Here is an 18,137-nt window from a genome sequence, read left to right on the forward strand (position 1 = left end):
CCTGGTACAACTAAAGGTACATTTGTTTGGACAAATATAATGATAAAAACAAAAATAGCTGATAAGAGTTTAATTTAAGAGCTGATATCAAGACATTTAACATGGTTTTATTCATAATGATTTTGGTTATTATCAAGAATGTTTCCATGACTGTAGATGTAATAAATGACTAAAATAGACACAAAATTACCAAAAATAGATGCAAAAATGACTAAAAAAGACACAAAATGACCAAAAATAGATGCAAAAATGACCAAGAAAGGACACATAGTTATTGAAATAGAAACAAATTGGCCAAAATAGTATTAAAAATGACTAAAAAAGACACAAAATGACCATAAATAGATGTAAAAATGACTAAAAAAAGACACAAACTGAAACAGAAGTAAACAATGATCTAATAATATTTTCCATGACTGTATGTGTTCGTGTAGTGACGCGTGACCTTTAAGAGAGTAATTAGTCACTTCCCTTAATCATTAACAAACTGGAAAAAACATAGTTTGCTGTAAACTCCTAAACCCCAACATGTGATTTATTGAGAGAGATGATGATCAGACCTTAAAAAGTGAATCAATTTGAACACATCACAATTGAGTTTATGTCAAAAAGGATCACATTCTGTTTTATTTATGTTTTAGAAAACGTCCCAACTTTTTAGGAATTGATGTTGTAGATTTCAGGATTTGTTTTGGCAGCAAAATGAAAATAATGAAGCTGTAAGAGGAGATATTCTTTATTGTTATTTAGCTCCGGCAGTAGTTCTCCACAGCTGCTGTCAACCTAAAACAATAGAACAACAAACAAGAGTTACCTTCATAAATTACATACAATAAAAAAAGAGAGATTGCACAAACATTATAAACTTGCCTGTAATAATAATTTAATGATAATAAAAAACACATTCTAGCTTTTATTTATTGTCTTGAATGTCAGAAAAGTGGGAAAGAAAGTCAAACTTGACAAATAGACTTGTTTTTTTCTCCAACTGACAAACCGATAACAACAAAAATAGCTGATAAGAGTTTATGATTTTATGATATCTAGACTTTTTCCATGGTTTTATTGATAATGATTTTGGTTATTATCAAGAATATTTCCATGACTGTTGGTGTAAAAATGACTAAAAAGACACAAAATGACCAAAAATACAGTCATAGAAAAGCTTGTTTTCTTCAGTTTATCATTCATTTTAATGTCTGGTACAACTAAAGGTACATTTGTTTGGATAAATATAATGATAACAACAAAAATAGCTGATAAGAGTTTACTTTAAGAGCTGATATCTAGACATTTAACATTAACATGCTTTTATTTATTGTCTTGAATGTCAGAAAAGTGTGAAAGAAAGTCAAACTTGACAAATAGACTTTTTTTTTTTTTTCCAACCGACAAAATAATGTATTACAGATGATAGAAAACTGAGAACATTCATCCATTTAAGCAGCTGGAACACACAATGTTTGGTGTTTTTTATTGAAATGTGCCTCAGGTGGTTTATCAGTTATTTAAAAAAAAAGTTGCCAGTTAATTTTAACTTCAACTTGGTGGTTTGGCAATATTTTAAAAGATTTATTGTAGAAAAAAGAACATTTTGAACTCATTATGTCTTGTAAAGTTTTAATTAAAAGAAAGAAAAGAAAGAAGTTTTCTAAGATTATCTGTTAAAGATTAAATCCTGTGTATTAGTGGTGTAATGCTCTTATATTACACTGTATCAGATGAACTTCACTAGTGCTGTTAAAGCACTTTCTGTCTATTTTTGTCACTATAAATGTCCCACTATTTCCGTACAGATATGAAAATGATACAGTATATTAGGAAAGTACCTGCAGTGAACTGGAAAAAAGATGTGTAATATAAGTGGGCTAACAGGCTTAAAATAAACCTGTGTTATATTAATATATATTTGGAATAACCAAACTTTCTGTCTTGTTTTGTAGTGTTATTATAAACCATATTTTCCCACATTTTAGAAAAAAGAGGTAGAGAAAAGAGACTAATTTCACTCAGGTGCATTTTAAACAATCGATTAAAAGAGAAAGTAATTTCTGAACAAATTGCAGCGTGAATTTCTGGCTTTAAAAGTTGAATAATATCTAATATATACCAATAATAAATGAATGTATGAATAAGTAAAGAAGACTTTGAAGAAGTTTGAAAAGTCATATTTTTTTAAACAATATTTTTTAATTAGTTTTCAAGTTCTATAATAAAAGGCGAACAAAAGTAAATGATAACATACATAAAGAAAATGACCAAAATAAGACACAAAATTACAAATAAGACACAAAATGACCAAAAAACACACAAATTGACAGAAAAATCTAAATTACTTAAAAAAGACACAAAATGACAGAAAAAAAGAAATAATTTAAAAAAGACACAAAATGACCAAAAAAGACACAAAATTACAAAAAAAACCCTAAATTACTTAAAAAAGACACAAAATGACAAAAAAGACACAAAATGACAAAAAAATACACAGAATTACCAAAAAAGACACAAAGGTATTGAAAAGACACAAAATAACCCAAAAAAGACACAAAATGACAGAAAAAATCTAAATTTCTTAAAAAAGAAACAAAATGACCAAAAAAGACACAAAATTACTAAAAAAGACACAGAATTACTGAAAAAACACTAAATTGCTTTAAAAAAGACACAAAATGACAACAAAAGACAGAATTACCAAAAAAGACACACAATTATTAAAAAAAGACACAGAATAACCAAAAAAAGTAATTAAAGGGACCTTCCACACACAACACGGTAAAGTGCCATTCATATAAAACTCACATTAAACTTTCATATCAAGGTGGGGGCCACAAAATATCATCACGAGGGCCGCAATTGGCCCATGGGCCACGAGTTTTACACCCATGCTTTAGTCTGTTTCTTTGTATGTTTAAAATCTTTGGGATAAATTCCCAACGTATATGTATATATAGAGATCGTACCCCTCAAACTACTATCGTTTTTTTCAAAAAACTTGAGTCCTAACAACAGAATATGAATGGAGATTGTCCATATTCAGTGTTTATTTTAAACAGAAACATTGTGATAACCTCATTCTCGGGTCGCTGCATTAACGTGTGTGTTTAACGTTGAGTTCTGTCTCTGTGAATCAGTCGTTCACTAGTTAAAGACACTCAGGATGGAGGTAAAGTGGATGTTAGTGACCTGTGTGAGTGACCTGGACTCGCTGACGGACTCGTGCGTCTCTCTCTCTGACAGGTCTGGAGGAGCGGACCAGCCAAGCGTCCTGGGCCCCAGGTGCTGAGACCAGTCCCCCCTATGAGTCCTCGCGGGTAGGTTGACCCTCACCTTAACGCTGCTGGATGGCCTTTCTGCTCCACAGCACATCATCATTTAACACTCATTACATCAAACCTGGACACTCTCACTGTCTCACCTGGTCCATAACACCACCTCCACCACCACCACCACCACCAACACCACCACCAGGCAGCTTCTGTCTCCTGTTACACACTCTGTGCTTTCATATCACCTTTTCAATGTTAAGTTGATGTAAAACTGTATATTAAATTATAAGAAGATAGAGTGACTAAAATGGAAACCCCACAATACGATTTTATCCCAATACTTGAATCACGATACAATATTATTGCGATTTTAAGCATTTTGCGATATAGTGATACAATATATTGAGATTTAACTGATTAACTGCATTTTGTGGATGGATGGATGGATGGATGGATGGATGGATGGATGGATATATGGATATATGGATAGATGGATGGATATATGGATAGATGGATATATGGATAGATGGATGGATATATGGATATATGGATATATGGCCGATGGATGGATGGATATATGGATGGATATATGGATGGATGGATATATGGATATATGGATGGATGGATAGATGATAGATGGATAGATGGATGGATGGATGGATGGATATATGGATATATGGATGGATGGATGGATGGATATATGGATATATGGATGGATGGATAGATGATAGATGGATAGATGGATGGATGGATGGATATATGGATATATGGATGGATGGATGGATGGATGGATATATGGATATATGGATGGATGGATGGATATATGGATGGATATATGGATGGATGGATATATGGATATATGGCCGATGGATGGATGGATGGATGGATATATGGATATATGGATGGATGGATGGATATATGGATGGATGGATATATGGATATATGGATGGATGGATGGATGGATAGATGATAGATGGATAGATGGATGGATGGATGGATATATGGATATATGGATGGATGGATGGATGGATATATGGATATATGGATGGATGGATGGATATATGGATGGATGGATGAATGGATGGATGGATATATAGATATATGGATAGATGGATGGATAGATAGATGGATGGATGGATGGATATATGGATATATGGATGGATGGATGGATATATGGATGGATGGATGGATATATGGATGGATGGATGAATGGATGGATGGATATATAGATATATGGATAGATGGATGGATAGATAGATGGATGGATGGATGGATGGATAGACACGTTATAAATCCACAAGTATATTTTTTATGCTACAGCAGCGTAACATTATCTATCAAAAGTAGTTAAGAGGAACACATGAGAATAGGTTAAAGGTAAACACAGTATATGCAGTACATAATAAAAATATTAGTAATTCAGTACAAAACTAAGGATGATCATAGTGGTGCATGTTTTTAGCAGCAGTAAGAACTGTTGAAGTGGTGAAACAGGCTGACAGCGTGACGCTGCAGGTGATTCATGTTTTATGCAACGTTTGAATGGATTCACTCGTCTGGTTAGTTCCTCACTAACAGTCACATCCTGTAAACACCAGCAGAGATCTGTCCTCAGCTACAGTAACACACACATCATGCCTTCACACAGGCTTTATCTTTGTTCATACTGCACCAGTGTGTTTCCAGTAAATTGTATTTTTTACTGCAAATGGCACCCAGCGACTAGTATTTGATGACTCTTATTAGATTTGGGCTAACATGGTTCCTGACACACATGGTACCTGTAGATTCCTTAGATCTTCTAGTTTCATATGACACCAGTATCTCCAGTTTATTCATAAAAGTGAGCCTGATACGACCTCCGGGAAAAAAACAAAAACGTAAATACTGACGGCCGCCAGGACGATAAATATTGATACTTAGTAGCCATGAATTGATATATTGTTGCCCAGAAAAAAAATTGTGATACTATACTGTTTGGATTTATTTCCCCACCTCTAATAGTTTCCAGCCAGGCAACCACTTCTTTTTTAAGATCTCTTTGTTGTTTTTTCAACAGTAAAAAGGTAAAAATACATTAAATGCAATGAAAAAACTTTTTTTGGTAACACTTATATTAGGGAACACATATTTAACATGAATTAGTTGCTTATTAGCATGCAAATAAGTAACATATTGGCTCTTAATGAGTCATTATTAAGTACTTATTAATGCCTTATTCTGCATGGCCTTATTATACAACCAGTAAGACATTAACTAAGAGTTTTCCCTCAATAACCTCAGAATTATTGATTATTAGTAGTAGTAAGTAAGGAAGTTGTTGTATTTGAGTTATGATCTTAATATGCTTTACTTTAAATTGAATTTTGCGAACTGAATTTGAATTGTGAGAACTGAATGTTCAGTTCCAAACAAATAAATTCAGTTTCAAATTGCAATTCAGATTCAGTTTTTCAATGCAATGATTCAAATTGAACAATACAAATTCAAATTATTTGATTCAAATTCAGTTTTTAATGAAATTATTCAAGTTAAGATATCCAAATTCAAATATAAATAATTCAAATTCAGTTTCTGGTGGCACATATTTCAGCCCATATTTATCTTTGTCCTTACTGCACTAGTGTATTTCCAGTAAATTGTTTTTCTTACTGCAAATGGCACCAGCGACTAGTATTTGATGACTCTTATTAGATTTGGTCCAACATGGTTCCACCCTCGTCTCCAGTAATCAGAAACTGATGCAGCCAGAGGCACAACTTATTCATAGTCATATCATTTTTTTTAAAAGAAAAAAACATTGGAAAATTGCCTTCAGGCAGACAGTATGGGCAGCGCTGAGAAGAATGACACATAAATAAGAGAATAGTTTTCTCCAGCACATCCAAACATCTTGTCCATGACTCATATGAAGCACAAATTAACTCTTTCTTTCACATTTTATTATATTCTGCAAGTAAATCTTCTGTCCAACATTAAGAGTTCACATTATATTTTGGCATCTTGCACCAAAAAAGTGCAAGATTCAATTGCATTAGTGTAATAATAATAATAATAATAATGATAATGATAATGATAATGATAATGATAATGCTAATGCTAATGATAACACTTATAATAATAATAACAATAATAATAATAATAATAATAATAGTAATAATAATAATAATAATAACAATGATATAATGATGATACTGCTACTACTACTACTACTACTACTACTAATAATAATAATAATAATGGTAATAATAGTAATAATGGTAATAATGATAATAATGATAATAATGATGATAATGATAATAATAATGATGATAATAAGGATAATGATAATAATAATTATAATAATAATAATGATAATAATAATAATGATGATAATAATAATAATGATGATGATAATAATAATAATGATAATAATAATAAAAATAATAATAAAATAATACTACTACTACCACTACTACTACTACTACTAATTAAAATAATAATAATAATAATTATTATTATTATGATGATGATGATGATAATAATAATAATAATAATAATGATAATAATAATAACAATAATAATAATAATAATAATAATAATAATAATAAAAAAATAATAATAATAATAATAATGATATAGAATAAACTGTATTGTATTGTTGTTCCAGTGAGAAGATGGAGTGTGAACGTTTGTTTGTCCCTCACACGTTGCTTGTTCTGGATGCCCTGTATGAATTTCATTTAATGTCAATCTCCTGTCACTTTCCATTAGATTCCAGTTAAATGTCAGAGCCAGTCGGGCTGCGTTACCTTGTTTATTTCTCGGTGCCCTTCCCGAATGAACATCTACAGGCGATGGTAACATAGGCAGCTTGATTTGAATTAGAAGACAGAGACGCTTGAGATATGTGAGCTCCAGGTGCAGATAAATAAGTGTTTGTGACATTGCAAGGCCCAGCGTCAGCCAGCAGACAGCTGTTTGCACCACCATGAGGCGTGCACGCAAACAAGCACATGTCACACACACACACACACACACACACACACACACACAGCTGCACACACACACACCATTTGTATTGAGAGACCTGATTTATATAGCTATAAAATATTAAATCCTATATATTCTGATTTAAAAAGTGAGCAGCATTTCTTATCAACTCCAGTAGTCTACACTGTAAAAAATATCTGTAGATTTTATGGTGAAAAACTGCTGAACCATGACAGTAAAATGATAAATGGGTTAATTCAGTTTCAGTAACAATGAATATGTATATATATGCATAAACTGTATTTTTTACAGTTTTATTTAAAAAAAAAAAAAAAATGCATTACTCCACTGTAAAATACACTGGCACTGTGTTTGTAGCAAAAAAATATACTGTAATATAGACACAAGCCATCATTTTTGCATTTCTTTTTTTCAAAAAATACTTTTTTAAATGTACTAAAGACCATATCTCTAACAGAAATGTAATATTTAATGGTAAAATCTTTAATTTATGCAGCATTTATAAATGTATTATAAAATTATAAATGTATGTTATATGGCAGATCAGCGTTTCTTTTGATGGAAAAACATTTTATTTTTTACGGTAAAATATAATAAAAAAAAAAAAAAATCTTAAATGTGAAATCAAAAGTGCTAATATAATTTTACCGTAATATTAGAAAAAGTTGCACCGTATTTATTACTGTAAAGTTCTGGCAACCACAGCTCCTGGTTTTTTACCGTAAAAACAACAGGGGTTTTTTTTTTACAGTGTACAATAATCTGTTTAAATAATTTTTTTTTTTAACAAAAATTGCATTTTAGTACTGTTTAATAACACAGTAAAGGCCATGCTTTACCAGAACTTTCCCCAGCACTATTCCTCTAATAAATCATTAATTGATGACCATTAAATCACTTTTTTATAGGACATATCAGTTGAAAATGCTCAAAGTTGTTACAACATTCATTTGTAGAGTCAGGTGACTAAAAATGGAGTTTAGCTGTGTATATTGTACACATTATTACTGTTTTAATTAAAAAAAGAAAGACGTTTTTTAGATTATCTGTTAAAGATTAAATCATGTGTATTAGTGGTGTAATGCTCTAATATTACACTGTATCAGATGAACGTTACTAGTGCTGTTAAAGGCTTTCTGTCTATTTTTGTCACTATAAATGTGCCACTATTTCAGTACAGATATGAAAATGATACAGTATATTAGGAAAGTACCTGCAGTGAACTGGAAAAAAGACGTGTAATATAAGTGGGCAAACAGGCTTAAAATAAACCTACTTTCTATATTAATATATATTTGGAATAACCAAACTTTCTGTCTTGTTTTGTAGTGCTATTACAAACCATATTTTCCCACATTCTATAAAAAAAAAGGTGCAGAAAAGGGACTCGTACTCATTTCACTCAAGTGCATTTTAAACAATCAATTAAAAGAGAAAGTCATTTCTGAACAAATTGGAGCGTGAATTTCTGGCTTTAACAGTTGAATAATACCTAATATATACCAATAATATATGAATGTATGAATAAGTAAAGACGACTTCAAAAACATTGAAAAAGTTTGAAAAGTCCTGTATGTATATGTATATTTAATGGAGATTGCACCCCTCAAACTACTTTAGTTTTTTCAAAAAACGTGAGTCATAACCACAAAATATTAGTATCATGAGAAAGAAAAGACTCTTCTGAACGCGATGATGTCAGTTTCATGTCTGTAGTAAAAAAATTGTGATCAACATGGCAGATTTAAAACCGTCTTTTTCTGTTTTTCTTCTAGAAATTTCTGGTCCCAGTTAACATTAGTGTCTATAGCCGTGTTTCCACTATTGGCAAAAGTGTCCACCGGGAAAGTCTCAGGCCACGCCCTCTCAAAAGTCCGCTCACTCTGCGTGTTTCAACTACAAGTTAGCCCCCAGAGGGATTTAGAGACTCTGGAGATGACGTATGGTTTTCACCGTCGCTAACTGTGCACAATGTCAGCAGCTGAAAGCAGCATGGCTAATAATGCACAGAGTCTCCGCTGATCATAAACATAGTTATTGTGAATTAACCTGCATCACTAACTGTGCACCGAGTGTCTGGTGCTTGTTGTAAACAAACAGAGATCACTAAGTGAACACCTCCTGCAGCAGCAGCACATACACACTGTACTGCTACAGAGCTAACTGTTAGCCTGTTAGCACATGCACACTGTACTGCTACAGAGCTAACTGTTAGCCTGTTAGCACATACACACTGTACTGCTACAGAGCTAACTGTTAGCCTGTTAGCACATACACACTGTACTGCTACAGAGCTAACTGTTAACCTGTTAGCACATACACACTGTACTGCTACAGAGCTAACTGTAGCTAACTGCAGCTAACGGAGGATATTCTTAACAAGCCTCCGGCTCGTTAGCGGCTAGTTAAGAGTAAGAAGGAGTCGCTGTATTTGTCTCCAGTCGCTTTCTTGAAAAATAGTCGCTAAGGGGGTCTGAAAAGTCGCTAAAGTCAGCAAAAAAGTCGATACGTTGGAAAAACTGCTTTGCCGGCTTTTACAAATGGCGTGTGTTGTTGTGTAGAGTACTACGTCACATCCTACTTAGCGATCTATCCAATCAGTAACCAGGCTGTTTTCAGGGGAGAAAAAAGATCCTGCTCTTCTACAGGGAAGAAAAAAGTCCTGACAAAAGCATGCTCCGGACTGCTCGTATTCAAATTAGTGGAAACAACCCTAATAATAATGAAGATGTAAAAGAACAATGTGCATTCTCACCCAATCATGTGTTGTTTCTGCGTATCTTTAGATTTGAAGATGTGTTCCTGTCATTCTCTATTTCATACTTGTAAGTTAAACGTTATATTCTAGAACAAGATACAAGAACATATTATTCTTTTCCAAGGTGAAAATATTTTCCATGGTCATAAGATTAGACTAGTTTCCTTTCATGACTTTGTTAACTGAGAATCAAATATTTGATTTAAAAACGAGTTCTATTTCCCAAACTTCATTCTCAGTATGTGTCCAAGGCTGCAGTAAGAGTCTAGCGGTCTACAGAGGGACTCCGTCTGTCCCTGAGCTGGTTTCAGCTCTGAGTGTGATCAGTGGACTGTGAAGAGTCCCATCCCGCCGCGCTGACCTTGGCTCCCAGCCAGCCGCTGTATCGTGGCCAGCTGTGGCTGGAGGCTGGCGCTCTGACAGCCGGGGCCGTGCCCACCACCTCGCCACCCCCCCTCCCCCCTCCCCAGCGCCCTGCCCCGACTGGATCCCCGACCCCACACACATCCATCACCACCACATCATCGCTTCCCCGAGCTGCCACATGCAGCCTCACGTCCACCTGGGACGAGAGAGAGAGGACTCTTTAAACGTTGTTGTGGCGGCGGGTGATCGGGGGGCGAGGCGTGACACGCCGCCACACTGAGCTGACAGATATTCAGCCAATAGGAGCCCCCCTGGCAGCGTGACAGCCTGGGTTAGTGTCTCACATGGATGTAGGACACCAGCCAGAGTTAGGGAATGATGAGGACCTGTGATTGATGATACAACACACACACACACACACACACACACACACACACACACACACACTGAGCCTGGATTGACAGTAGGAATCATAACAATTAAGGAAGACTTTTTGGTGGATATGCTTTCCAATATTTTGTTAAAGGAATAGTTCAACCACATTTATAGATATAGATAGATAGATAGATAGATAGATAGATAGATAGATAGATAGATAGATAGATAGATAGAATAAAATACTGAGGTAGAATGAATAACAACGATAATAGAAAAAAAAACACAGAATAGAACAAGGACACAACAAGAGACGATGGTAATTATACTGATGATATGATGGTAATAGTGTTATTGTGACTAGACAGTATATAGTAATGGTACAGTATATAATATATAATAATAATAATAATAATAATATAATAATAATAATAATAATAATAATAATAATAATAATAATAATAAGGCCAGTATAATTATAATATTACTATATCACAGTATATCAAGTATTTCAAGTATTTATTTAAACAGCAACCTATGCCCTTTAACCTCAAAATGTGTGTGTGTGTGTGTGTGTGTGTGTGTGTGTGTGTGTGTGTGTGTGTGTGAAACATGTGTATCTGGAGGAGTGTGTGCGCTTATGCGTGCATGTGTGTGTGTGTAAAAAAAAATCAAATAAAGTTACCTGCGTGTGTGTGTGTGTGTGTGAAGCATGTGTAACTGGAGGAGTGTGCACACTTACGCGCGCATATGTGTGTGTGTGTGTGTGTGTGTGTGTGTGTGTGAAGCATGTGTATCTGGAGGAGTGTGCACGCTTACACGCGCATGTGTGCGTACGTGTATCTGTAACTGTAATTACATAAAATGACCAGTGTGTCTGTGCGTGCGTGTATTTGTAACTGTAATCACATCAAAGCATCAAAGCGTTGGGGTCGACCAATCAGAGCAGAGCAATCAACAGAATTAACAGCTGTGGAATCTTCTGGCAGAGTGAAAGCAGCCAGAGGTGGACAGACTGGAATTTCTGGCCTCGAACAAAAAGCATTTTTGGCAAAACCATAATACCTATCATTGATCCGACTTTGTCCTGAGTTCTTCCTGAGCAGCTGTTTTCTTACCATAAAAACAACAGTTTTTTTTACTGTGTGTGTGGAATCCAGCATTTTCCTCGTCTTGCTGCAGAAGAGAGGAGATGCTGTCGGCCTGCTTACGTTAGCCGTTAGTGTATGTGTGAGTGTGTGTGTATATGTGTGTGTGTGTGTGTGTGTTAGAGGCTGTTGTTGTTATTGAGTGTGTTCATGGTGTGATTAACAGTGTGTGCGGCCTGGCAGCAGCACAATAGGGAATCTCTGAGGATTCCCTCGACACAGCACAACACTCCACTGCCTTTGAAATTACTCCATCACCATCCACTCACAACAAAAAGATAGATAATAAGATTTACTTTTTTTTCTCCTTCTTTTACTGTATGTTGAATGCAAAGGGTATGAGTTGGTGAAAATAGCTCTATAGAAATGCAAGCCGGCTGCTGCTCGGTCCCTCTGCTGGGAGCTAATGTAGTTTGGGGAGATGTATTTGACTGGAGCACAGGAGGATTTTCACAGGGCTTGGGATTAGCACTGTAACAGAGTATCTTTTATTACATGGGACCCCGAGTTTCAAAAACCATACTGTGACCGATATTTAGACCTAAGCCCCTGAAGCTGATAACTGTCATGAAAAGGCACTGTTAAGCTGCAGGACAAAAAGGCAATTTTTTTAAGCTGCAGGTAGCAGGGAGTGACGCAGGATTGCATCTCTCTGTTTCTTCCTCTTTTTATGTAACAACACCTTCTTATTCTCCGTCAGGCTGTACAGTATATAACTCCTGTTATCATACAGATGGAATGGGAACCTGAAGATGAACACGAGTTGATGGTTAGGGTCTAGATGTAGTTCGTTCTATAGATGCTTTGTGATAAAGATAAAGCAAATGTTTCTCCAGGACAAGTTGTTTTTCTCAGAGCTAAGAACAAATATGAGGCGTCAGACTGTTCTCCCCTCAAAAATGAAACATGACCCATATTTATAGTGATGTGACTAGGGTTGTCACGATACTAAAATTTTCAACCCGATACCGATACTCAGGAAAATATTCGATACTCGATACCATTTTCGATACCTCAAGGATAAAAACAAAGACCCCAAAATTTAACACAAATTTTTTTATTATTAACAAGAAAAATGCAACATGTAAAACTTAACAGAACCACAGGTTAAATATTTATAATAAAAAACAGTTGTGCAAAAAGAAACTGCAACTATGATAACAAGCTTCAGTTTTGAGGTAGTGCAAAAAATAAATAAATACGATAAACAATAACAATTAGAACAATATTTTGAGGTTGTATGCTGTGCACAATATTAGGCAAGCTTGATAAAAAAATAACAATAACTTAACTCAAGTGTTCATTCCTTGGCTAGGTATCGATACTTTTAAAAATGGGTATCATGTCTGGATACAACGTTTTAGTATCGATACTTTTTTGAGTATTGATATTTTTGACAACCCTACCCTGATCAGAAAGTTATTTAAAATCCACTGGTTAAATATTTATAATAAAAACAGTTGTGCAAAAAGAAACTGCAACTATGATAACAAGTTTCAGATACTCGATACTTTTTAAAATGAGTATCGTATCTGGATACAACATTTTAGTATCGATACTTTTTTGAGTATTGATACTTTTGACAACCCTAGTTCTTAGCTCTGCTGGTGATGATAAATTGGCAGTATGAAGCGTCAGACTGTTTTCCCCTCAAAAATTAAATACGACCCATAATTATAGTGATGTGACGGAGTATGCCGAGGCTTCGGAGCGTGTGTCGAGAAATCCGGGAAGTCTTTTATGAAGCGCATATTATTTATATTTAGGTAAGCATGTATGAGGGTTTGATGTACAGAAAGATTAATGATGAAAATAATGATAATAATGATAGTCAACTTTATTTATATTGCACCTTCTATGCAGTTACGCAAAATGCTTTACGCAATAATTTGAGGTTAAGTGAGAGATATTTTGTATTTTGGAGGATTTTGACACTTATATTCCTATTATTCTTACCTTTTATTTTGTATATATTGTATAGCATTTTGTTTGTTCATTTGCAATTTGTTTTTTTGTTTTATTTTAAAGATATTTTTTGGGCATTGTATAGCTTTATTGATAGTAGAGAGATATTCAGAGTGAAAGGGGAAGACAGAGATGCTTTATTTCATATTTTAAATGTAAATTTCATCCATCATCTATTTTTTATGTCTTATTCCATTTATGCTGCTGTAACACTAAACATAAAATATGTCCATCCATCTAATAATAACAGATTCTTGGTTAGAATAAGGCTGAAATGATATCGCTGTGCTCAGATTAAAAAAAACAACCTGAATGCAGGAATCCACAAGGCATGACTGATCTCTGATAAGGTAAAAAAAACACCAACAGTGATAAACAAACTGTTTATTCCACACAAACAAGTCTGCTGATTCCTTGTGTCTTCATGGAAAATAATGAGGTTATAAATATGAATGTGTTATTAATGTGAACTGTTAAAATGTCAGTAGCAGAGACGTAAACATCTGTTTTTTTTTCTTCTTCCTCTTTAAGGACAGAAGAAAGGAGACAGTTTATTAGCATAAGCGACCAGTTGTGCTCTCCTCTCACTAATTAGCGCTATGCCGTATCACTCAATTAGTGAAGTTGCCCAATAATGTGCTTAATATTCCAATCTCTCCCCCCAGGGTTTCGCTGACAGCCCTCATTACAGCGATCATTTGAGTGACAGTCGATTAGTGTCTCATGAAGGATTGTCCCCAACACCTTTCATGAACTCCAACATAATGGGTAAGTAAGTGATTCTCTTCAACTCAGTCTCTCGTGCCCTTTGGTAGCAGGAAGACTGAAAAAACTGTCTGATTGAGGTTAAAACACATCATGCATCTGGAGCTAGCAGCTCTGAAAGGCTTCCAGGCTGCAGGGCTGCTTTCTCTCCTTCTCCTGCTGTCTTTATTTCTTCCTTTAACCCTCTGGAGTCTCCAAAAGCTCCAAATAATCCAGACTTCTTCATCACATCCAGACTAGAAAACAAAGCATGGTGGAGCCCTACTGTAAATTTACCTCTAAAGTTCTGGCTGTAAACTCCATGAGGCCAGTTTCAGTTTGATGATGATATACCAAGTAAAACTGGAGACAAGCTCAAATAGATTTAGTATAAAATGATAGAACTGGATGGAACCCTCTTATATGGTAGATTTGACACCTTTGTTCACATTTGCAACATTTAAAATTCTTTGTTGAGCATGATAGTGTTTTGAAAGTAAAAAAAAGATTCAAAATCACATTTTATGTTGGACTGAAGGACTAAAAAAGACACGAAATGACTAAAAAAAAGACACAAAATGACTAAAAAAAGACACAAAAAGACACAAAATGACTAAAAAGACACAAAATGACCAAAAAAGACACAAAATAAATAAAAAAGACACAAAATGACAAAAAAAAAGACACACAATTACCAAAAAAGACACAAAATGACTAAAATATGGAACAAAAAGACACAAAATGACTAAAAAAGACACAAAATAAATAAAAAAGACACAAAATGACCAAAAAAGACACAAAATAAATAAAAAAGACACAAAATGACAAAAAAAGACATACAATTACCAAAAAAAGACACAAAATGACTAAAAAAAGACACACAATTACCAAAAAAGACACAAAATGACTATAAAAGACACAAAATGACTAAAAAAAGAAACACAATTACCAAAAAAAGACACAAAAAGACACAAAATGACCAAAAAAGACACAAAATGACTTACAAAGACACAAAATTATTAAAAAATACACAAAATGAGCAAAATTGTTGGTTCAAAATGTTGATCCAGTAAGTCAGAATAAAAAATCAATTATTATTAGGTCATACAGGTGACCAACATGGCATTTAAACATGTTTAAGTGGTGTATAAGGCAGGATGATAGAGTTAAAACACATCATGCATCTGGAGCTAGCAGCAGTGAAAGGCTTCCAGGCTGCTTTCTCTCCTCCTCCTGCTGTCTTTATTCCTCCTTTAATCCCCCTCCCCTCTGTGGTGACCCTCCCCCAGGCCACCAGTCACGCCATCACTATCGCTTTCCGTCATAAGAATCCGTCTCCGAGACATTAAACCGCCCTCAGCGTCTTCCAGCGGCAGCAGGGCAGCAAGGGGTTAAACACGCTGTTGTAGAAAGACCTTCTCATATAAACGTGTTTTAGATTATTTTACAGTGAAATTAAATCTGCATTTTTTATTATTTAATTTTTTAGAGCAGTGCATTTGTGATTTCTCTTATATATTCTGTCGTTTCATCTTCTTATATATTTAATCTTTTATATATTTTGTGTTTTTAGTCCACACAAACAGGTATTTTTTTTCAAACAAAGTCTTTTCATTGCATTTTGGCTTTTTGTCCACATGCAAACAGCATTTTTGTTGACTGATCGATCATTTTTTTACACTGTAAAAAAAGTCTGTAGATTTAAAAAGAAACCTGCTAAACCATGACAGTAAAATACTGTAAAATGATAAATGGGTTAATTCAGTTTCAGTAACAATGAAACACCGTAAATGTATATATCATGGCTACTCTTGTAGCTGTAACAAGCAGCGGCGCTGGCATCAGTTAGCCGCTAGCATCAGTTAGCCGCTAGCTTTCGCTAATGAATTTCACCGCTTTCCCGCATTTCCCAACAAAGAAATAAGAGTTATCAGAACTATTGTCCCTTGTTGTGAACCCCAACTTAAAGATATAAGTAACAACAACTCACCAACTTGTTTTTGAGCAGACAACTGGCTTCCTTTGTTGTGCTAATTTACATTATTGCCCTAAATGTCAATAATTTATATTTCCAAGTTTTACCAACTTAAATCACTGTTTTAGGCCAAAAAATACAAGTTGGCTTTTTTTTGCAGTGTGCTTGATTGAACCAATATGCTTTTTTATGTATTTTGATATTGATTTCCAAAACTACGTCCTTTAACTACAACATTTGTGGGTGGGTTCTCCTTTAATAAGCGAGCTAGAAGCTGTGTGGCCCGGCGTCTCTCTGATGTGGAACCACTTGACAGTTTTATAGCGAACTACATCTACGCTCATTATGTAATGACCCTGGAGACTGATCCAAGAAAACCATTACTTCACAAGTGGTGCTGCTGAATGGAAGCAAAATGTTATCTTTCTTCTAATTGATCACATGACTGTTTCGTGCACACACACACACTGTGTGTTTCTGCCCTTTTCAGCTGTGTGTGTAATTGTGTTCCTGAGCTGCAGAATATGGATGTGATGTGTTGCAGCGATATGTCAGACGCAGACGGCGTGATTGTAAACGTTCTTATCTCAGGCTTGGAATGCAAAATAAGTATGGTCTTATTAAATGGTTTTTCTGCAGTAATATCTGGGACTTGCATGGATTTATGGAGTTTTCAGCACCCTCATTAAATCCTGCCTGAAGGGTCATCAATGAACAAGCACACAACACTGAAATATGCAGCTATGCTATAATTTCTCTAGTAGTCGTGGCATTAACCCCAAAATCCTGCTGTCGTGATTGAAACTTTTGTTTTCTTTTAAAGAATCACCCAAAATATACAATTTATTGTAGGAAAAAACTGTTAACCCTTAATAGGGCACTCATTGAAATACTTGCAAATTCCAAATTTCAACCCTATAATAACCCTATAATAATAATAATAATATATATTAACCCTAAAATATTGGAGGATATTACATACATACAGAAGAGAAAAAAGTTTACGAGATTAAAGTGGCAAATCTACGAGAAAAAAATGCGCAGATTTATGAGATTTAAAGTGGTGAATCTGCGAGAAAAAAGTTGCTTTTCCCCCCACTTTTTTCTCGTAAATCTGACCTTTTTTGCACAGATTTGTCACTTTAAATCTCTTAAAATCTGCGACTCTTTTTTTCTTATAGATTTGCCACTTTAATCTAGTAAATTTGCAATTTTTTTCACGAAATATTACCATTTTGGATATCCACTGAAGTTACCAAATACAGTTCTTCGCCTGATAAAGGGTTAAAACAGGCATTATTGTTGGAATTTTGAACTTCCCGACAGTCCTTGAACATATCATAGGTTATGACAGTTTCTGTGAGGAAAAACTAAAACGAAGCTTAAAATTGTGATAATTCTGTAAAAATCCCTTTATGTGTGTATATGTATGTCTCATTTAAACATAAACCATTTGGAATAACTAGATCCTGTTAAAAACATTAAATTCTGCACTCTTCAACAAAACTGTGAAGCCATGATTGATTCTGCTGAGATCAACAGTCACG

General features: G+C 34.5%; 1 protein-coding gene across 1 annotated transcript in view; it reads left to right on the forward strand.

Moving 5' to 3' along the window:
• The window catches only part of tcf12 (transcription factor 12), a 154,540-nt gene that overhangs the window by 22,133 nt on the left and 114,270 nt on the right, over positions 1-18,137 (forward strand). The window contains exons 4-5 of the mRNA XM_059359131.1: positions 3,238-3,311; positions 14,537-14,639. Of these exons, the coding sequence (XP_059215114.1) occupies positions 3,238-3,311; positions 14,537-14,639 (177 nt within the window). The remainder of the gene's footprint in view (positions 1-3,237; positions 3,312-14,536; positions 14,640-18,137) is intronic.

Source organism: Centropristis striata, chromosome 2, assembly GCF_030273125.1.
Source record: "Centropristis striata isolate RG_2023a ecotype Rhode Island chromosome 2, C.striata_1.0, whole genome shotgun sequence".
NCBI classification, from domain to species: domain Eukaryota; kingdom Metazoa; phylum Chordata; class Actinopteri; order Perciformes; family Serranidae; genus Centropristis; species Centropristis striata.